Source organism: Oryctolagus cuniculus, chromosome 10, assembly GCF_051225735.1.
Source record: "Oryctolagus cuniculus isolate XC-2025 breed Fujian yellow rabbit chromosome 10, ASM5122573v1, whole genome shotgun sequence".
Lineage (NCBI taxonomy): Eukaryota > Metazoa > Chordata > Mammalia > Lagomorpha > Leporidae > Oryctolagus > Oryctolagus cuniculus.
Window position 1 is genome coordinate 110,888,409 of NC_142876.1, and position 15,409 is coordinate 110,903,817.

At 53.2% G+C, this 15,409-nt stretch overlaps 1 protein-coding gene and 1 long non-coding RNA gene across 3 annotated transcripts in view; one reads left to right on the top strand and one right to left on the bottom strand.

Moving 5' to 3' along the window:
* Nucleotides 1-662: 662 nt before the first annotated feature.
* The window catches only part of LOC149124414 (uncharacterized), a 43,798-nt gene continuing 29,051 nt past the window's right edge, over nucleotides 663-15,409 (top strand). The window contains exon 1 of the long non-coding RNA XR_016214402.1: nucleotides 663-864. This is a non-coding gene — a long non-coding RNA (uncharacterized LOC149124414). The remainder of the gene's footprint in view (nucleotides 865-15,409) is intronic.
* The window catches only part of TXNRD3 (thioredoxin reductase 3), a 52,276-nt gene continuing 40,685 nt past the window's right edge, over nucleotides 3,819-15,409 (bottom strand). For both annotated transcript variants that reach the window (XM_070050000.2, XM_017343706.4), the window contains 3 exons: nucleotides 8,567-8,662; nucleotides 4,409-4,543; nucleotides 3,819-4,226 (listed from right to left, as the gene is read on the bottom strand). In XM_070050000.2, the coding sequence (XP_069906101.2) occupies nucleotides 4,158-4,226; nucleotides 4,409-4,543; nucleotides 8,567-8,662 (300 nt within the window). In that variant the 3' untranslated portion in view covers nucleotides 3,819-4,157. The remainder of the gene's footprint in view (nucleotides 4,227-4,408; nucleotides 4,544-8,566; nucleotides 8,663-15,409) is intronic.

The window sequence follows — 15,409 nt, forward strand, 5'->3', positions numbered from 1 at the left end:
ATCAAAATGTCCCGTGGGGCTCAGTTACATCTTCAGCAGAGGCTCGGAAAACTCCGGAAATTCAGCACAAGCAAGCAGTGGTGCCAATTCTGCGCCCGCCAGCACAGGCAAAGCCGGTGGGGGGCCAGGCCAGAGAGCCAGCTCCACGCCTCTGTGGTCCCTCACCACGCCAGGGGCTAAGTCGTCACCTAGACACCTGCTTGTTGGTGCCGGTTACTGTGCCCACTGCAGACAACAGGCTGGACCTGCAGCCAGCGTGGTTCCGTGGTTCAGACTGCTGAGCCGGCACGCCCTGGAGGCCACTTCTAAGGCTCTCCGGGAGAGCAGGTCTTCCCAGGCCGGTGCACGGATGGCCACAGAGAACAAGGAAAGGAGAGCGGACTGAGGCCTTTGACGGTGTTGAGGGGTCAGGGCTGGGGCTTTCCCAGTTTTGACTTCCAGTGGCCCCCCAAAAGGGAGCCCCTAGGCTTTCTTGTCGGACAGAGGGGCCTGGTCACACAGACCCATGGTCCAAGAGGAAACCACAGCAGCAGGACGCCAGCATGGGCGCTCAGTTCTGAAGGTCAAGGTCAAGGCCACCGACAGTCTCATTTACATATCCCTATGACGACTTCCAGCCCCACCCCTCCCTGAGGGCTGAGCACCCTCCCCTCACTGCCACGTCAGAGACCAACACGGTGTCATGTTTCACAAGCACAGCCCCGGGGTGACGCGTGTGCTTCCCTGGTCACCTTCCACACGAGCTGGGACGAGTGCAGGTGCTCCTGGGACGCTAGCGGGGCCTCTGCTTCCAAGGTGCTGCAGCGAGGCCCCCACACCACCCGCCGGCTTCCCTGCTTACGGTGTCCTCGCAGTGATGACAAGGTGAGTCCCACCCCCATCTGAGCACCAGTCCCTTTCTGTTGACCTCCCGAGTTACGTTCAGGTTTATTTTGTCTGTCCTAGGAATACGGTCACCCAGGGCACTGCACTTAGCCGATCTGGACTAACAATTTTAATGTTACCTAGTAAGCATATTAGTCATCTATTACAATGCACCTAGTTATTGGCTGGCGCCGTGGCTCAATAGGCTAATCCTCCGCCTAGCGGCGCCGGCACACCGGGTTCTAGTCCCGGTCAGGGCGCCGGATTCTGTCCCGGTTGCCCCTCTTCCAGGCCAGCTCTCTGCTGTGGCCCAGGAGTGCAGTGGAGGATGGCCCAAGTACTTGGGCCCTGCACCCCATGGGAGACCAGGAGAAACACCTGGCTCCTGCCATTGGATCAGCGCGCCGCGGCGGCCACTGGAGGGTGAACCAACGGCAAAGGAAGACCTTTCTCTCTGTCTCTCTCTCTCTCACTGTCCACTCTGTCAAAAAAAAAAAAAAAATGCACCGAGTTACTACTAGAAGCTTAAATTTAAAAAGGCGCATTCTCTTGGTTTCTGAGGGCCAGGAAGCAAGGAGCAGCCAAACTGGAAGGTTCTAGCTCAAAGTTTCTCAAAGGACGTGGTCAGGGTGCTGGCCCGGGGAGGGCTTGGCTGAAGTCTTGCTTTTCCCACGTTCACTGGCAGGGGTCCGGCACGCCTGTCTCTTGCTGACACGTGGGGCTCTGCGCCTGAGCTTCCTCCTGACACCACCACTGCCTTCCCCCAGGGCAATTGACAGGGAAGGTGCAGTTTCAGGACCTGATCTTACACGGCACAGGCCATCACCCGCCCTACGCTCCCGTCCCACAGGCCAACCTGGTGGATGGGGGACGGGAGGACACGGGGATCGGACTACCAGCAGCTGGGGAGCCAACTTGGGAGGCCACCTCTTCCTCCCGCTGCCGAGCCCCAGTGCTGTGTGGCTCCAAGGGCGTCCCTTAAAGAGCCCTGGCTCACCCTCTCAGAAGCCAGGCCCTGCCCTGATGCACTGGACGCTGGGAACTTGGTGCTGCTCAATTCTTTCAGGTCTGTGAAACAAGCAATGATGTCCACCCTTAGTAAGTGAATCGGCCAAGTCAAGCAACTGATCCTGTCACCGCGAGCAAGGCATGGGGCCAGACCTTCGTGAGCGGGTCATTCCTGAGAGCCTAGGATCCAGTTCCCGGCTTCTTGTGCACCGGATCCTGGTTTGAAACCTAGGCAGCCTCATCTCCGCCACCCCTAGAGTCCACTTTCCATTGTACTGCATGGGTTTTTCAGCGTTCTGGCGTTCCCAGCACGGCCCACGCAGCTCAATCCTCTGACTGAATGACGATACAAGCCTTTGGAATCTGCCAACCCTCCTGGCCTGGTACAGGGTGAATTTGCCACTGCAAGGAGTTATGTTTTCCTGCCGAACCATCTTCCTAAGCTCATTCAATCACGGCTATTCCTTGTACTGCTGAAATCTCAGTCGGTCCCGAGTGTGTCTGTGTGTGCGCGTGTGTGTGTTTGCTCTCGTGAACCACACAAGTGTACTAAAGTCTCCACCGCAGTGGAGGGTGTCATTTTGTCCTTGAAGGTCTGGAAGTGGCTGTTACGTTATTAGATGTAAAAGTCTCATCTTCCAGCCAAAACTAATCTCTGCCCATTACACAGCGGTCACCTTTATCCCAGGAGAGCAGAAAGGAGGAAGGGAGAAGGAACAAAGGAGGAGCAGAGGAGGTGAGAGGGAGCAGCGAGAGCCACGTCGTGTGCAAGCCTCTCCCCTCCTCGCAGAGGCCACCAGCCTTGCCTGCGCTCTGCAGCTGGGCCGGCAGCTCCCGAGTCCTGGGGGGATTCTTGCTGGGCCGCCCGCCTCCGGGGCCAGCTGCCTTCTCCCTCGCCCTTCCGCTCGGATGGAGCCTGCCCGGGGCCCAGTGCTACACACAGGTTTCTCACCAGGGAACTCCACCTGGGGCACGGCTGCCCAAGTTCAAGGTTTCCGAGCTTTCTGGTTCATTTCCTTTGGAATCCTGGAACACGTGGCTCTGTGCCAGTGTGTTGGGGCGGGGGGGGGGGGCGGTGGCCCTCAGAAATGCAGCAACCCCCGGAACAACTTTCCTGCTGCACCCAGTGTTTCATCCACGCTGGGAGCGCCTTGCGGAGCCCCTCCCCACTGCTTTCAGTCTGCGACACCACTGGGCTCAGAGCACGGGGTCCTTAACTAACCCCCCCCACCCCCACTCCCTGGCACCATCCCATTTCCCGCTGCACTGTTCCGGCTTCAGTGGCAGCTGGCACACTACCCTGCCTGACCTCTGACCTGGATTTCTCTCTGCCCAGTGGCTGAACCTCTGGTCAGTTTTCTTTGGGCTCCACCTCCTGCCACCAGGGGCACAGCTCCTCTCTCCGGATGCCAGGGCCCAATCGCTCGCTGGTTTAACCTTTAAGAAAACTTTGTGCCTCAAAATTCTGACCTTGAACTGGCCAGGCCTATGGCGCTGGGCTGACAGGCTCAGGTGTCGCTCTAGAAGAGCAAGGCCTCCTGGAAACTGGGGTCCAGCTCCCGTGTGGCCAGCTCCAAGGGCCGTGCACGCCGACCCGGCTGTAAATCAAACAGGGCCTCTCAGTACCACCTGCTCGCTGACTGAACCTGGCTCCCATCACACAGATTGTGACTGGACCCCTTTACTAAGCGTTGAATGCTTTTGTAAAGCTCACTGTTAAAACCCACACGAGAAATTCGAGTATTTTCCTCCTTGCCTGAGCTGCTGTTTGGTCTGGTGATCACCATCAGGAAACGCGGGCCAGGGTGGAGCAGGCACGCACAGCGCAGCAGGTGCCTTAGCCACCACGGCACCCCAGTCCTCTGCCCCTACACCCCCACAGACCCCACTCCCCCGCAAGCCCGGGCGCCATCCGGGCCCCCACACTGACAGTCGCCACCGCACAGTTTCCTAATAGGTAGTATATTTTCACATCAACAACAAGGGAGTAACGACGCTAGGAACGAGAAAGGGGAGCTGGGTTAACGGTGCCACTCCAGAGCCCTGCAGGGGCGGCTCGACCCAGACCTGCAGGAGAGTCGGCCGGGGCTCACCCGACGGCGGGTTCCGAGCCAGGGCGTCAAGGCAGCAGCGCGCTGCTTCTCCAGACGGCAGGGTAGGGCTGGCGACACCTGCTGCTGTCCCGTCTCCTTGTCCACCTTCGCACCGCCTCGGGCTGGGGTCGAGAGCGCGGCCCGTCGCTGAGAGAGGCGAGCGTGACAAGGACGACGCGGCGGCAGCACTAACTAGCCTCAGCAGCCCTGCTGAGTGACGGCCAGGCCCGAGGACTTGGTGATCTCCAGAGTGGTGAATACCTGTTCGCAAGGAAGGAAACAAGACACAGGCAGATTTAAAGGCCAGCGACGCTTTAAGAAGACACTGGGAACGCTGCCTCTGAGCTAGCCTGTAAAACCCACACAGCAGCTGCGATTCAAAATTCCTCTGTGTCTGAAAAGACACCAATTGAAGCCAGTTCTGAAGCCCTCCTGGTTCCTACCTCGCCGCAGGTGGGGTGGATCCCAATGGTCTCATCCAGGAGCTGCTTCGTGAGCCCGCATTTCATGGCAGCTGCAAACCCCTGGGTGATCTCCCCGGCGTTGGGTCCAAGCACGTGGAACCCTATCACCCGATCCTGTAACGGGAACAAAGCAGAGAGGACCCGGGAGGTTACCAGTCTGCCTCGGCACCCACTCGCTGCAGCTGCACAGCGGAAGGGACAGCGTGGAGGACAGACAAAGAGCTCGCAGGTTGAACTCGGCAGAGAACACAATCTGCTAAATGAGCCAGTAAATGCACATCCAGAGTTAATTTGCACTCAAATTTACTAGAACAAGCAATTTACCCACTGCATGAAGGAGTTCATTAGTGTGATGTAAATTTCCAAATTATGCTGAGATGGTGCTAACAACAACATAACCAATCTGAATTAAAGTCCAACGCTGGGATACTTCTAAGGTGGCAGGTCTTTCTGGAAATACACGAGACTGCCCGCCCAGGGAGCGAGGCCTGCTGCCAGCCCTGAGCAGAGGTCAGGGAGTGGCCAGCGTGGCACAGTCACCTGGGACTGCGTGCAGGGAGGGACCCGGGGACATGATCTGCAGACCCTCTGAGACGGAAGCTGGGGCTTGGTCCATTTTCAAGGTAGCAGCACATTTGAGGCTGGCCTTTGGTCGATTACTTTTCATCAGACTCTGTGTTTGATTTTCAGTAGTACAGGTGCACAACAGATAGAGTATTCAAAGGGGCAGTGAAGGCCGAGGCTAGTGGAACTTTGTCCACGTGGATTCTGCACACACAGCCACTGTTCACAACACACAACCTCACACACGCCTGCCTAGCACCCACTCACAGCTCCAAGAGCAGGTTGTTAGGAGGGAGTTGGGCAGAGGCCTCCTGGGCCACAGGTGCAAAGGGGCGTTCCCAGGACCCCCATGCATGCCACAGCAGGCCAGAAGCGAGAGACAGCCCAGAGAAAAGGGAGGAGATGTGGGGGCAAACCTCCACTGACCACTGAAAATGAAGGCATGTGCCAGGCCGGGGAAGGCACGTGCCAGGCCGGGGACGCCACACGGCCTTATCTGCAGTAAAACAGTGTCTCCGTTTCACAAGGACTAGGGGCAGACTTCAGAAATGGACCTTTCGATGGAGGACAACAGAGGCCAGTCAGCAGGTGAGGGTGTGAGTGGAAGGTGGCAGGAGGGGGTGCTGGAACATGGGGGAGGAACTCTGGGACTGTGCCTTGGGGCCGGGGCCTCTGCCTGCAGCCTGGGAGCAGGCGCGGTCTGCTTCCCGCAGCAGTGGCTCCACCAGCCGGACCCCAAGTCCACTCCCTCTCTCTCTCGCCAGTCGGCCCGACCGCCTCTCCGCGCTCCGCTGGAAAGGCTGCCCTCCACAGCCATGGTGTCAGCCCCAAAGGACGCACTTGGCACTGAGAATGGGAATGTAACCAGACCGCAGCACCACCAGCCCTGGGAGCCCGGCTGCAAACCTGTCCACCCCAGCGGCATCGGGCCCCTGGGACCAACACGCCCCCTGGGGCTCTGCACTGCCCTGCACCCATCCACTGGGACCAACACTCCCCTCGGGGCTCTGCACCGCCCTGCACCCAGCAACTGGGACCAACACGCCCCTCGCGGCTCTGCACCCACCCATCAACTGGGACCAACATGCCCCTCGGGGCTCTGCACCACCCTGCACCCATCAACTGGGACCTACACGCCCCTCGCGGCTCTGCACCCACCCATCAACTGGGACCAACACGTCCCTCGGGGCTCTGCACCGCCCTGCACCCATCAACTGGGACCTACACGCCCCTCGGGGCTCTGCACCGCCCTGCACCCATCACCTGGGACCTACACGCCCCTCGCGGCTCTGCACCCACCCATCAACTGGGACCAACATGTCCCTCGGGGCTCTGCACCGCCCTGCACCCATCAACTGGGACCTACACGCCCCTCGGGGCTCTGCACCACCCTGCACCCATCAACTGGGACCAACACGCCCCTCGCGGCTCTGCACCGCCCTGCACCCATCAACTGGGACCTACACGCCCCTCGGGGCTCTGCACCGCCCTGCACCCATCAACTGGGACCTACACGCCCCTCGGGGCTCTGCACCACCCTGCACCCATCAACTGGGACCAACACGCCCCTCGCGGCTCTGCACCGCCCTGCACCCATCAACTGGGACCTACACGCCCCTCGGGGCTCTGCACCGCCCTGCACCCATCAACTGGGACCTACACGCCCCTCGGGGCTCTGCACCGCCCTGCACCCATCAACTGGGACCAACACGCCCCTCGCGGCTCTGCACCACCCTGCACCCATCAACTGGGACCAACACGCCCCTCGGGGCTCTGCACCACCCTGCACCCATCAACTGGGACCAACACGCCCCTCGCGGCTCTGCACCACCCTGCACCCATCAACTGGGACCAACACGTCCCTCGGGGCTCTGCACCACCCTGCACCCATCAACTGGGACCAACACGCCCCTCGGGGCTCTGCACCGCCCTGCACCCAGCAACTGGGACCAACATGCCCCTCGGGGCTCAGCACCGCCCTGCACCCAGCAACTGGGACCAACACGCCCCTTGGGGCTCTGCACCGCCCCGCACCCAGCAACTGCGCCCAGCAGGGAGTCCTGATGCCCCGAGTGGCTTCGCCATGCAGGCATGGAGCGCGTGCTGATGGCTGTGACACCCATTTCCAGCTGCACGGGGACCAGAGACACAAAGACAGGTGAGAATTAAACTAGGGAACGGCTGTGCTACGTGGTGAACTGCACGTCGGTGTCACCTCCTGCTGCTCACCTTGACCTGTTTTGAGGTTTTACCTCCCAAGACCGTTTACGAACTCTTAAGGCGACAAGAGCTGAGCATTCACACTGCCGTCTCCACCGGCCTCCTTTCTATAGCAAGTCGCAAGCGAGTTGCAGCAGGAGGGGAGGGAGTTCTGCCCACAGCCTCTCCGCCCCTTGCTGCTGCCTTCATGGGAAGCTTCCTCAGCACTCAGCTCAATCCCTAAGAATCTCATGTGCTGTGAGCCTCTTTTCCTTTTTTAAGATTTATTTTTATTTATTTGAAAGGCACAGTTACAGAGAGACAGAGAGAGGTCTTCCATCTGCTGATTCACTCCCCAAATGGCCACAACAGCCTGGGCTTGGGCCATACTGAAGCCAGGAGCTTTTTCTGGGTCTCCCACATGGGTGCAGGGACCCATGCACTTGGCCATCTTCTGCTGCTTTCCCAGGTGCATTAGCAGGGAGCTGGATCAGAAGTGGAGCAGCCAGGACTCGAACCAGGGCCCATGTGGGATGCCAGTGTCACAGGTGGCAGCTTTACCTGCTACGCCACAGCGCCAGCCCCAAGCATCTCTTTCTATGGGCTCTGGTACATGGCTGTTGGGCCCCACTGGCGCAAGAGAGACAACTTGGGGCTTGGCCGGTGGAGCCACCGCAGGAGACAGATGTGGCTGCTCCCAGGTTGTAGGCAGTGCCCCCACGTCTGAGGTCCAGTCCCAGGGTCTCTTTACCCATGTTTCGGGCACACGTGGCACTCACATGACCAAGATCTTCATAGATTACCCAGTTCCAAACCACCCAGCTGCTTCAATAGCCATGGTGGGGGCAAGGCAGGCACTGGGTGCAGTGGTTATGACGGTGCCTGGGACGAACTCGTCCTGTATGGGAGCCGTCTGGGTGGATTCAAATCCCAGATCCGCTTCCCGTTCCAGCTTCCTGATGTGGGAGGCGGTGGTGATGGCTCAAGTAATCGGATGCTGCCACCCGCACGGAGTTCTGGGCTCCCTGCTTCAGCCTGGCCCAGCCTCAGCTGTCACAGGCATTTGGGGAAGTGAACCAGCAGATGGGGGCTCTCTGTCTGTCTCTATGTCTCTCTGCCTTTCAGATGAATAAAAATAGATAAATCACACTTTTTTAAAAGACAGCTTTGGGGAGTGACAACTTCCAGTGATGTACATGGAGAGAGCACTGGTAAACCCCAACAAACCGTCCCTCTGTAGCCTCTGCAGATACATCTACTAGAAAACCATGTGAAGGACTTCTATCTTGCCCTGAAAAGTTATCTTTCAAGAAATTATTAAAATCCAAATAAGTAGGGATAAAAGCTACAATTAAAATTCCAGGGATTACATACCTGGTCCAGTTTGTTGCAGATTATCTTTGCATAACAAGTATTGTTGTCTCTGCCGGCTACCGTCCATTCGAGAGGCCAAAACAAAGTATGATACACCTGGAAGAGGGGAGAGGGAGGGCCGAGGTTAGCGGAGACGGAACCCTCTGCTGGACAGGCTCTCCACTTCTCTGAAGGCAGCAGGCTCTAAGCAGCTTGCAGAGATTCCATCTGCAATGAATGATCCCAACTCCACGCCTGTGACGGGAGCTGCTGGCCGCAGCCCGGGAAGAGCTGTACTAACGTGCTGACCTCCGTTTGGCTCAGCTGGAGTGAAACAAACAAACAAAAAATCTATTAACAGAATTCAGTTTTCAAACGTTTACAGAGTCCTAGCAATGCACAAAGCTGCTGTGTGGGCTGAAGCCCGAGACCGTGCCTCCGACAGTCTGACCACTTGCCTACGATGTCCTTACTCAAATAAAACCTACGAAGAGAAGTGACACAGGGCCAGTGATTCAGAGAGACACAGGACACCGTCTGCGCTGCTTCAGGGCAAGGCTCGCGTCCTTCCCGGTTCCGGCCCCCAAGGCCGCGGGCCGGTGCCTCGAGAGAACCCCTGAGCCCCTTCAGTGTGGCCCTGTCCCCTAAGGCAGCCCTGCTCCCAGTGCCGCTCCTCTGAACCACTCCACGCGGGAGGCCACGTTTGGCGAGCTACAATCCACAACGGCTAACTTGACATTTATAAAATAATCCCACTGACATCGATTGCTGATACATGCGCAGTAAAAATAAAATTTTTTACTACAAAGGTATCACATACAGTTACTTATAACAAAAAGATTAGACTCCACTGTACTGAACAGAAGAGGAAGACTTCCACTCATCTTAACACACACTTTGTCATCTCTATGGACCAGGAGATAAAGGTCTCTTTACCTCAGGAGATCCGTTCCTAAAAATACACCTCTAGGGTTAACAAAGGAGATGATGAGAACCCGTGAACCTTTAAAGGCCACATCAGAAATGGCAAGCGTCTATTTCTGGCGCGTCCTATTATATCCCTTCATGCCATAAACAAGAGGAAAGTGGGCACACATACGTCCTCCCATCTCCTGTCTCTTTTCCCAGTGTTTGTTAAAGGTGTTTTTTTTTTTCTTCTAGCGCTTCGACAACTGTACTTTAAGTCTCTAACCCCTTGTTTCATGATCCAGGCATGAAGCCTGGATCCAACCAGGTTTTCCCACTGAACACCGACCTACTTATCCCAACGTCTTCTAGGGAGTCACCCGTCTTTCCACACTGATCCAGAATCCTCCCTCTAGCACACGCTACTTCGTGTAAGCATTTCCGTCCGTGCCTGGATCGCGTCCTCTGTCCCACCGACCTTCTGGCACACCTGTATGCCTCGACGGCACACCTGTAACTGCTGCGACACTGTGACACACCCGAGTATCTAATTAGGGCTTCTCTCAGGCCTCTCCTTATCCGGAGTCTTCCCATTATTGCTTGGTGCTTTCTAAAAAGATCTTACCAAATTGCACACAATAATTAGACCTAAGTTTTGAGAGTAGGCTGTGAAAACCAGTGATTGCTGGTCCATCTGTTTCAATCCTCACCGAGGTCACCACGTTCACCATGTTTATTCTTTAGGCACCCTGTGTACCTCTGGGCCCCTAAAGCACAGCTAGCTTGCTACCACCTGACTTCTGTGTTGCGCCTTCTTCAGCCACGTGGCTCTCTGGGAGATGAGGACACTGATTCTGCTTCCTTCCCAGCCCACCACGGTCTGGGCATCCTTCCTGCCCATCCCCCACCCTGCCCCCCATAGTTAGATTCTTCTAGGACACTGCCAGTGTTGTCTCTACCACATTAAAGCTACCCACAGACAAGTGGGAAGGCACAAGCAAAGGTGAACCTGTACCCTTACCTCTTATCAGACGCTAACAGGAACTCAAGATGGATCACACACGCTGAAATCCAAGAGTTAAAAGTAGTTTTTAAAACTCTTAGATGAATTGTACTTCATTAAAATTAATGACCTGTGCTTCAAAGGACATCATCGAGAATGCGAAAAGACCAGCTCCAGAAAATGACAACAAATGTAAATTTTCTGTGCCCTGGGGACTTGTATGGCAAATACACACACAAGCACAGCACACTTCTAAACCAATCATAAGAGGAAAGGCGAGTTAGCCAAAAAGAGTAAAGGATCTAAACAGACATTTCTTTAAAAAAAAATACACAAATGGCCAGTAAGCGCACAAAAGGAGGCTCGAAATAAAAACCACCAGGAGCCGTCACTGGGAGGCTGCATTAGTTGGCTTAGGCTGCCCCGAAACATCACCACAAAGACGGTAGCTTAGAATAAACTTTAGGCTCTCCATTCTGAAGTCAGAAATTAGAAGCCCAAGTGTCAGCAAGGCCACCGTCTCTCCCGATGCTTTGAAAACCCCTCCTGGCCTCCTCCGGCTCCTGGTGTCTCCAGGAGCTCCTTAGCTTTTCCCAGCTGCCCTGGAACCCAGCAGTCCCAGGCCTGCACACGCAGGAGAAATGACACGTCCACATAAGGCCTGGAACGTGAGCACGCACCGTGGCAATATTCACAACAGCCACAAGTGGAAACAGCTCCAGCGTCCACCGGTGGCCCAACTCACCCAGGAATAAACACAATACGGTCTACACAGTCATAGTATCCAGCAGTATAATGAAATTAAGTACTGACACGTACAACACGCATGAACCTCGAAGACATCACGCTAAGCGACAGGAGGCAGCCCCGAAAGACCATGGAGTGAATGAGTCCATCTGTATGCAATCTCAGTTCGGGATCTACAGACACCGCTCGCTGCTTAGGGCTTGGCGGGAGCCCAGGGTCTGGGGTGTGCAGGGAAACAGGAAGGGATTCTGGGTGGGGCCATGCAAGCATTCTACGGTCCACGGGTGCTGGTCCCACAAGAGCAGGCAGGCACCACACTAAGGATCCACTAAAGTCCACTGAACGATGTGCTTTAAGGAATAAATTAACGGCACATATGTAAGCTATGAACTCGGTAAAGCTATTCCTTTAAAAACCAGGCCATTCACAGGAGAGGCACATGGTCAACTACGATAATCTTACTCTCATGTACAATTTCCTATTCTCTATTGGATTAAAGATGTTTTGCTTGAGCAGACTTAATTTTCTGTGTATTAACCCTAACTTAATCCTTTATCTCAATAATATTATTTCTTCTAATCTATGAATATGAGATGCCGTTTCAACTAGTTAAGTCTTCTAAAATTCCTTTGAGCCACATTTCATGGTTTTCACTGTATACGTTTTCCGTCTCTTAGTTAAATTTATTTCTGAATATTTTATTCTTTGTGAGGCTATTGTAAATGCAGTTGTGTTTCATTCAGGACAGTTCATTGCAGGTACATAAAAATACAACTGATTTTGTGTACTGGTTTTATAACCTTTGAATACATTTATTAGCTCTATTAAGGGCTCAACTGTGTCCTTTCCTCACCAAAATTCATTTGCTAAAATCCAGCTCTAATACCTCTGATTGTAATAACTCTGGATAGGCTCTTTAAAGAGATAAATCCCTTCTTATCAGTCATCAGGTTAGATGTAAAAAGACAAAGCTCTTCCATGAAGCAGTGAAAAATGGTTTTTAAAATGTTTATCTATTTACTTGAAGGGGAGAATGGAGGGAGAGAGAGGGAGGGAGGAAGGGAGGGAGAGAATGAAGGAATGATGAGTATCTTGATCCACTAGTTCACGGCTCAGCTGGCCAGGGCTGGTTCGGTTCAGGCCGAGGCCAGGAGCCCTGAGCGCCATCTATGTCTCCCAGGCGGGAGGCGGGGGCCCAAGTACTTGGGTTCTCATCTCCTGCCTCCCAGGCACGTTATCTGGGAGCTGCATGGGCAGCAGAACAGCAGGGACTCTAACGGGCACTGCCACTTGGGAGGCTGGCGCTCTGGGCAGAAGCTCACTGCTGGGCCACACCGCTGCCCCGAGATGGTCAGATTTGATAAAAAAAAAAAAAAAAAAAAAAAAAAAAAAAAAAAAAAAAAAAAAACTGTGGATCCATTTATACATGTGTAGAGACTCACTTTAGATATAAGAACACAAATTTACAAATATGGAAATTAAAAAGTCAGAAAATGATATTCCATGCAAGTAGTAACAAAGATTACATATATGGAAAGTGAGAGGGAAAATGATATTCACGCAATCATAACAAAAAGAAAGCGAGTATATTTTGGTGCTCAAGTTCTCCATTAGCATTCAGTTCATTTTTTGTACCATTTTTTTTTTATCCCCTTCTTTCCCTTTCTGATTATATTTAGAGTTTTTTTCTCAGTGGTTACCTTGGGGATTACAATTAACATCCTTAACTTGTAGAAATCTAACTACTGACTCCGTTTTTGTCCCTTCTCTTTATATCATCATTGTCAGATTACAACTATATATAATGTTCGAGGAAGCTTCAAAAAGTACACAGAAAATGTGTATTTTGAAAAAACTATGAGCAGATGAAACTTTTTTTGCAAAATTTCAAATTAAACATAATTATATTTTCATGGACACTTTAAAACTCCCTTATGTGCTCATTAGCATATTTATAATTACTGTTTTAATTCTTATTGCCTTTTTCTAAAAGATTTTATTTGAGAGTCGGAGTTACAGACAGTGAGAGAATGGACAGAGAGAAAGGTCTTTCTTCCATTGGTTCACTCCCCAGTTGGCTGCAACGGCCGGAGCTGCACTGATCTGAAGCCAGGAGACAGGTGCTTCTTCCTGGTCTCCCACGTGGGTGCAGGAGCCCAAGGACTTGGGTCATCTTCCACTGCTTTCCCAGGCCACAGCAGAGAGCTAGATGGGAAAAGGGACAGCTCTTCCCACAGATCTCTAAAGCTCTCTTCATGTTTCTCTATTCTTTTTGTCTTTCTGCTCTTCAGGTTGGGTAATTCCAACTGACCCCAAATTCATTAATCCTTTTTCAACCTGCACCAATCTGATTCTGAGCCCCTCAAGTGAGTTTTTCAATTCAGTTATTATATTTTTTCAGCTTCAGAACTCCTACTTGGTTGCTTTTCATCATTTCTATTTCTTTATTGATATTCTTATTTTGTTCAGACATCATCTTCCCGGTGCCCTTCAGTGTGTTACCATAGTTTCCTTTGGCTCATTGAACATATTTCAGATGGTTGGGTTAATGTAAATCACAAAAAATTCCAATGTTCGGACCCCGTGTGGGATAATTTTTATCCATGGTTTCCCATTTCTTTATATACTGTTGTGAACTGAATTGTGTCATCCCAAAATTCGCATGCTGAATTTCTAGACTTGGTATGTGATGTGGGGGTAGGGGGATGGAGTGACTACAGATGTAATTAACAAAGGTGAGGTCATACTAGAGTAGGGGGCCTCCTAATCCAATATGATTATCTTTATAAAGAGGGGGAGATTCTGAACTTGCGTCTTTGTGGTAGAATCGACCATCCTGTATCCTTGGAGGAGGACCCACTGGTAAGCAGAATGCTGTGCGAAGATGAAGGCAGAGCTCTGCAAGCCAAGGAGGCCAAAGATCGCTAACAAACCGCCAGAAGCTAGAGCGACAAGGAACAGGTTGTCCCACTCAGAACTTAGGAGGAAACAGTCCTGCTGACACCTTCGTCTCAGACTTCTGGGGCTGGGCCAGGCCAGGCCAGAGCCAGAGCCAGGAGCCTCATCTCGTCTCCCACGTGGGTGACAGGGGCCCAAGGACTTGGGCCATCTTCTGCTGCTTTCCCCAGGCCAACAGCAAGGGGCTGGATTGGAAGTGGTGCAGCCAGGACTTGAACTGGCACCCATGTGGGATGGTGGCAATGCAGGTGGTGATTTAATCTGCTATGCCACAACACTGGCCCCTAACTGCTGGGAATTAAAATGATATTTGGATTTGGGAGTGATGGAATTTTTTTTTAACCTTTATTCCAATGATCGTTTCACAACTGTGTTTTCTGAAACCATAAAACAATGAATTTTACTATAAGTAAATTGTAACTCTTTTTTTTTTTAAATTTGCAAAGAAAAAGAGTGTCTGCAAACTCTGAGCTTGAGGTCAGGCCTTACTACCTTTGAGCTCCACACTCTAACCGGGGAAGTTCCGCTGGGGACCCCTGCTGCGCATATTTAGGTTTTCCCTGAAGATTTTCTCAGAGCCCCCTGGAAACAAAACTCTAACCGATCTCTGCCCAGAGCAAGGGTGAAGGGATGACTGGCAGAGTTTTGAGAGCTGTTTCTTCTCCATTTAAAGCTGTGCTGGGGCCCACACTGTGGTGTAGTGAGTAAAGCCGCTGACTGTGATGCCAGCATCCCATACGGGCACTGGTTTGAGTCCTGGCTGCTCCACTTCCGATCCAGCTTCCTGCTAATGGCCCAGGAAAAGCAGCAGAAGATGGCCCAAGTGGCTGGGCCCCTGCCACCTGTGTGGGAGGCTCAGAAGAAGTTCCTGGCTCCTGGCTACAGCCTGGCCCGGTGCTGGCCATTGTGACCATCTGGGAGTGAACCAGCTGACTGAAGATCTCTCCATACGTATCTCAGTCTCTCTATCTGTAACTCTTTCAAATAAATACATCAACTAATTTTTAAAAAAGACCCCTGGAATAGAACCCATGAGTCCTGCTGTGCCTAGTGCCCCCTGGTTGGGAGACCTTGGTTTTAATCCTCCCCAGAAAAGCCCCTTCCAGACATGGCCAGTGTGCAGGAAATGCCCCGCAGAGTGGTTTCTGCCGTCTCTAACGCGGATTTCAGCGGCTTTCCCTGAGTCGGCCCCGTGCCCCGTCTGCCCACTCCCTCCTCCACGGTGCCAGCAACCTGGGAACGTCTAGCTA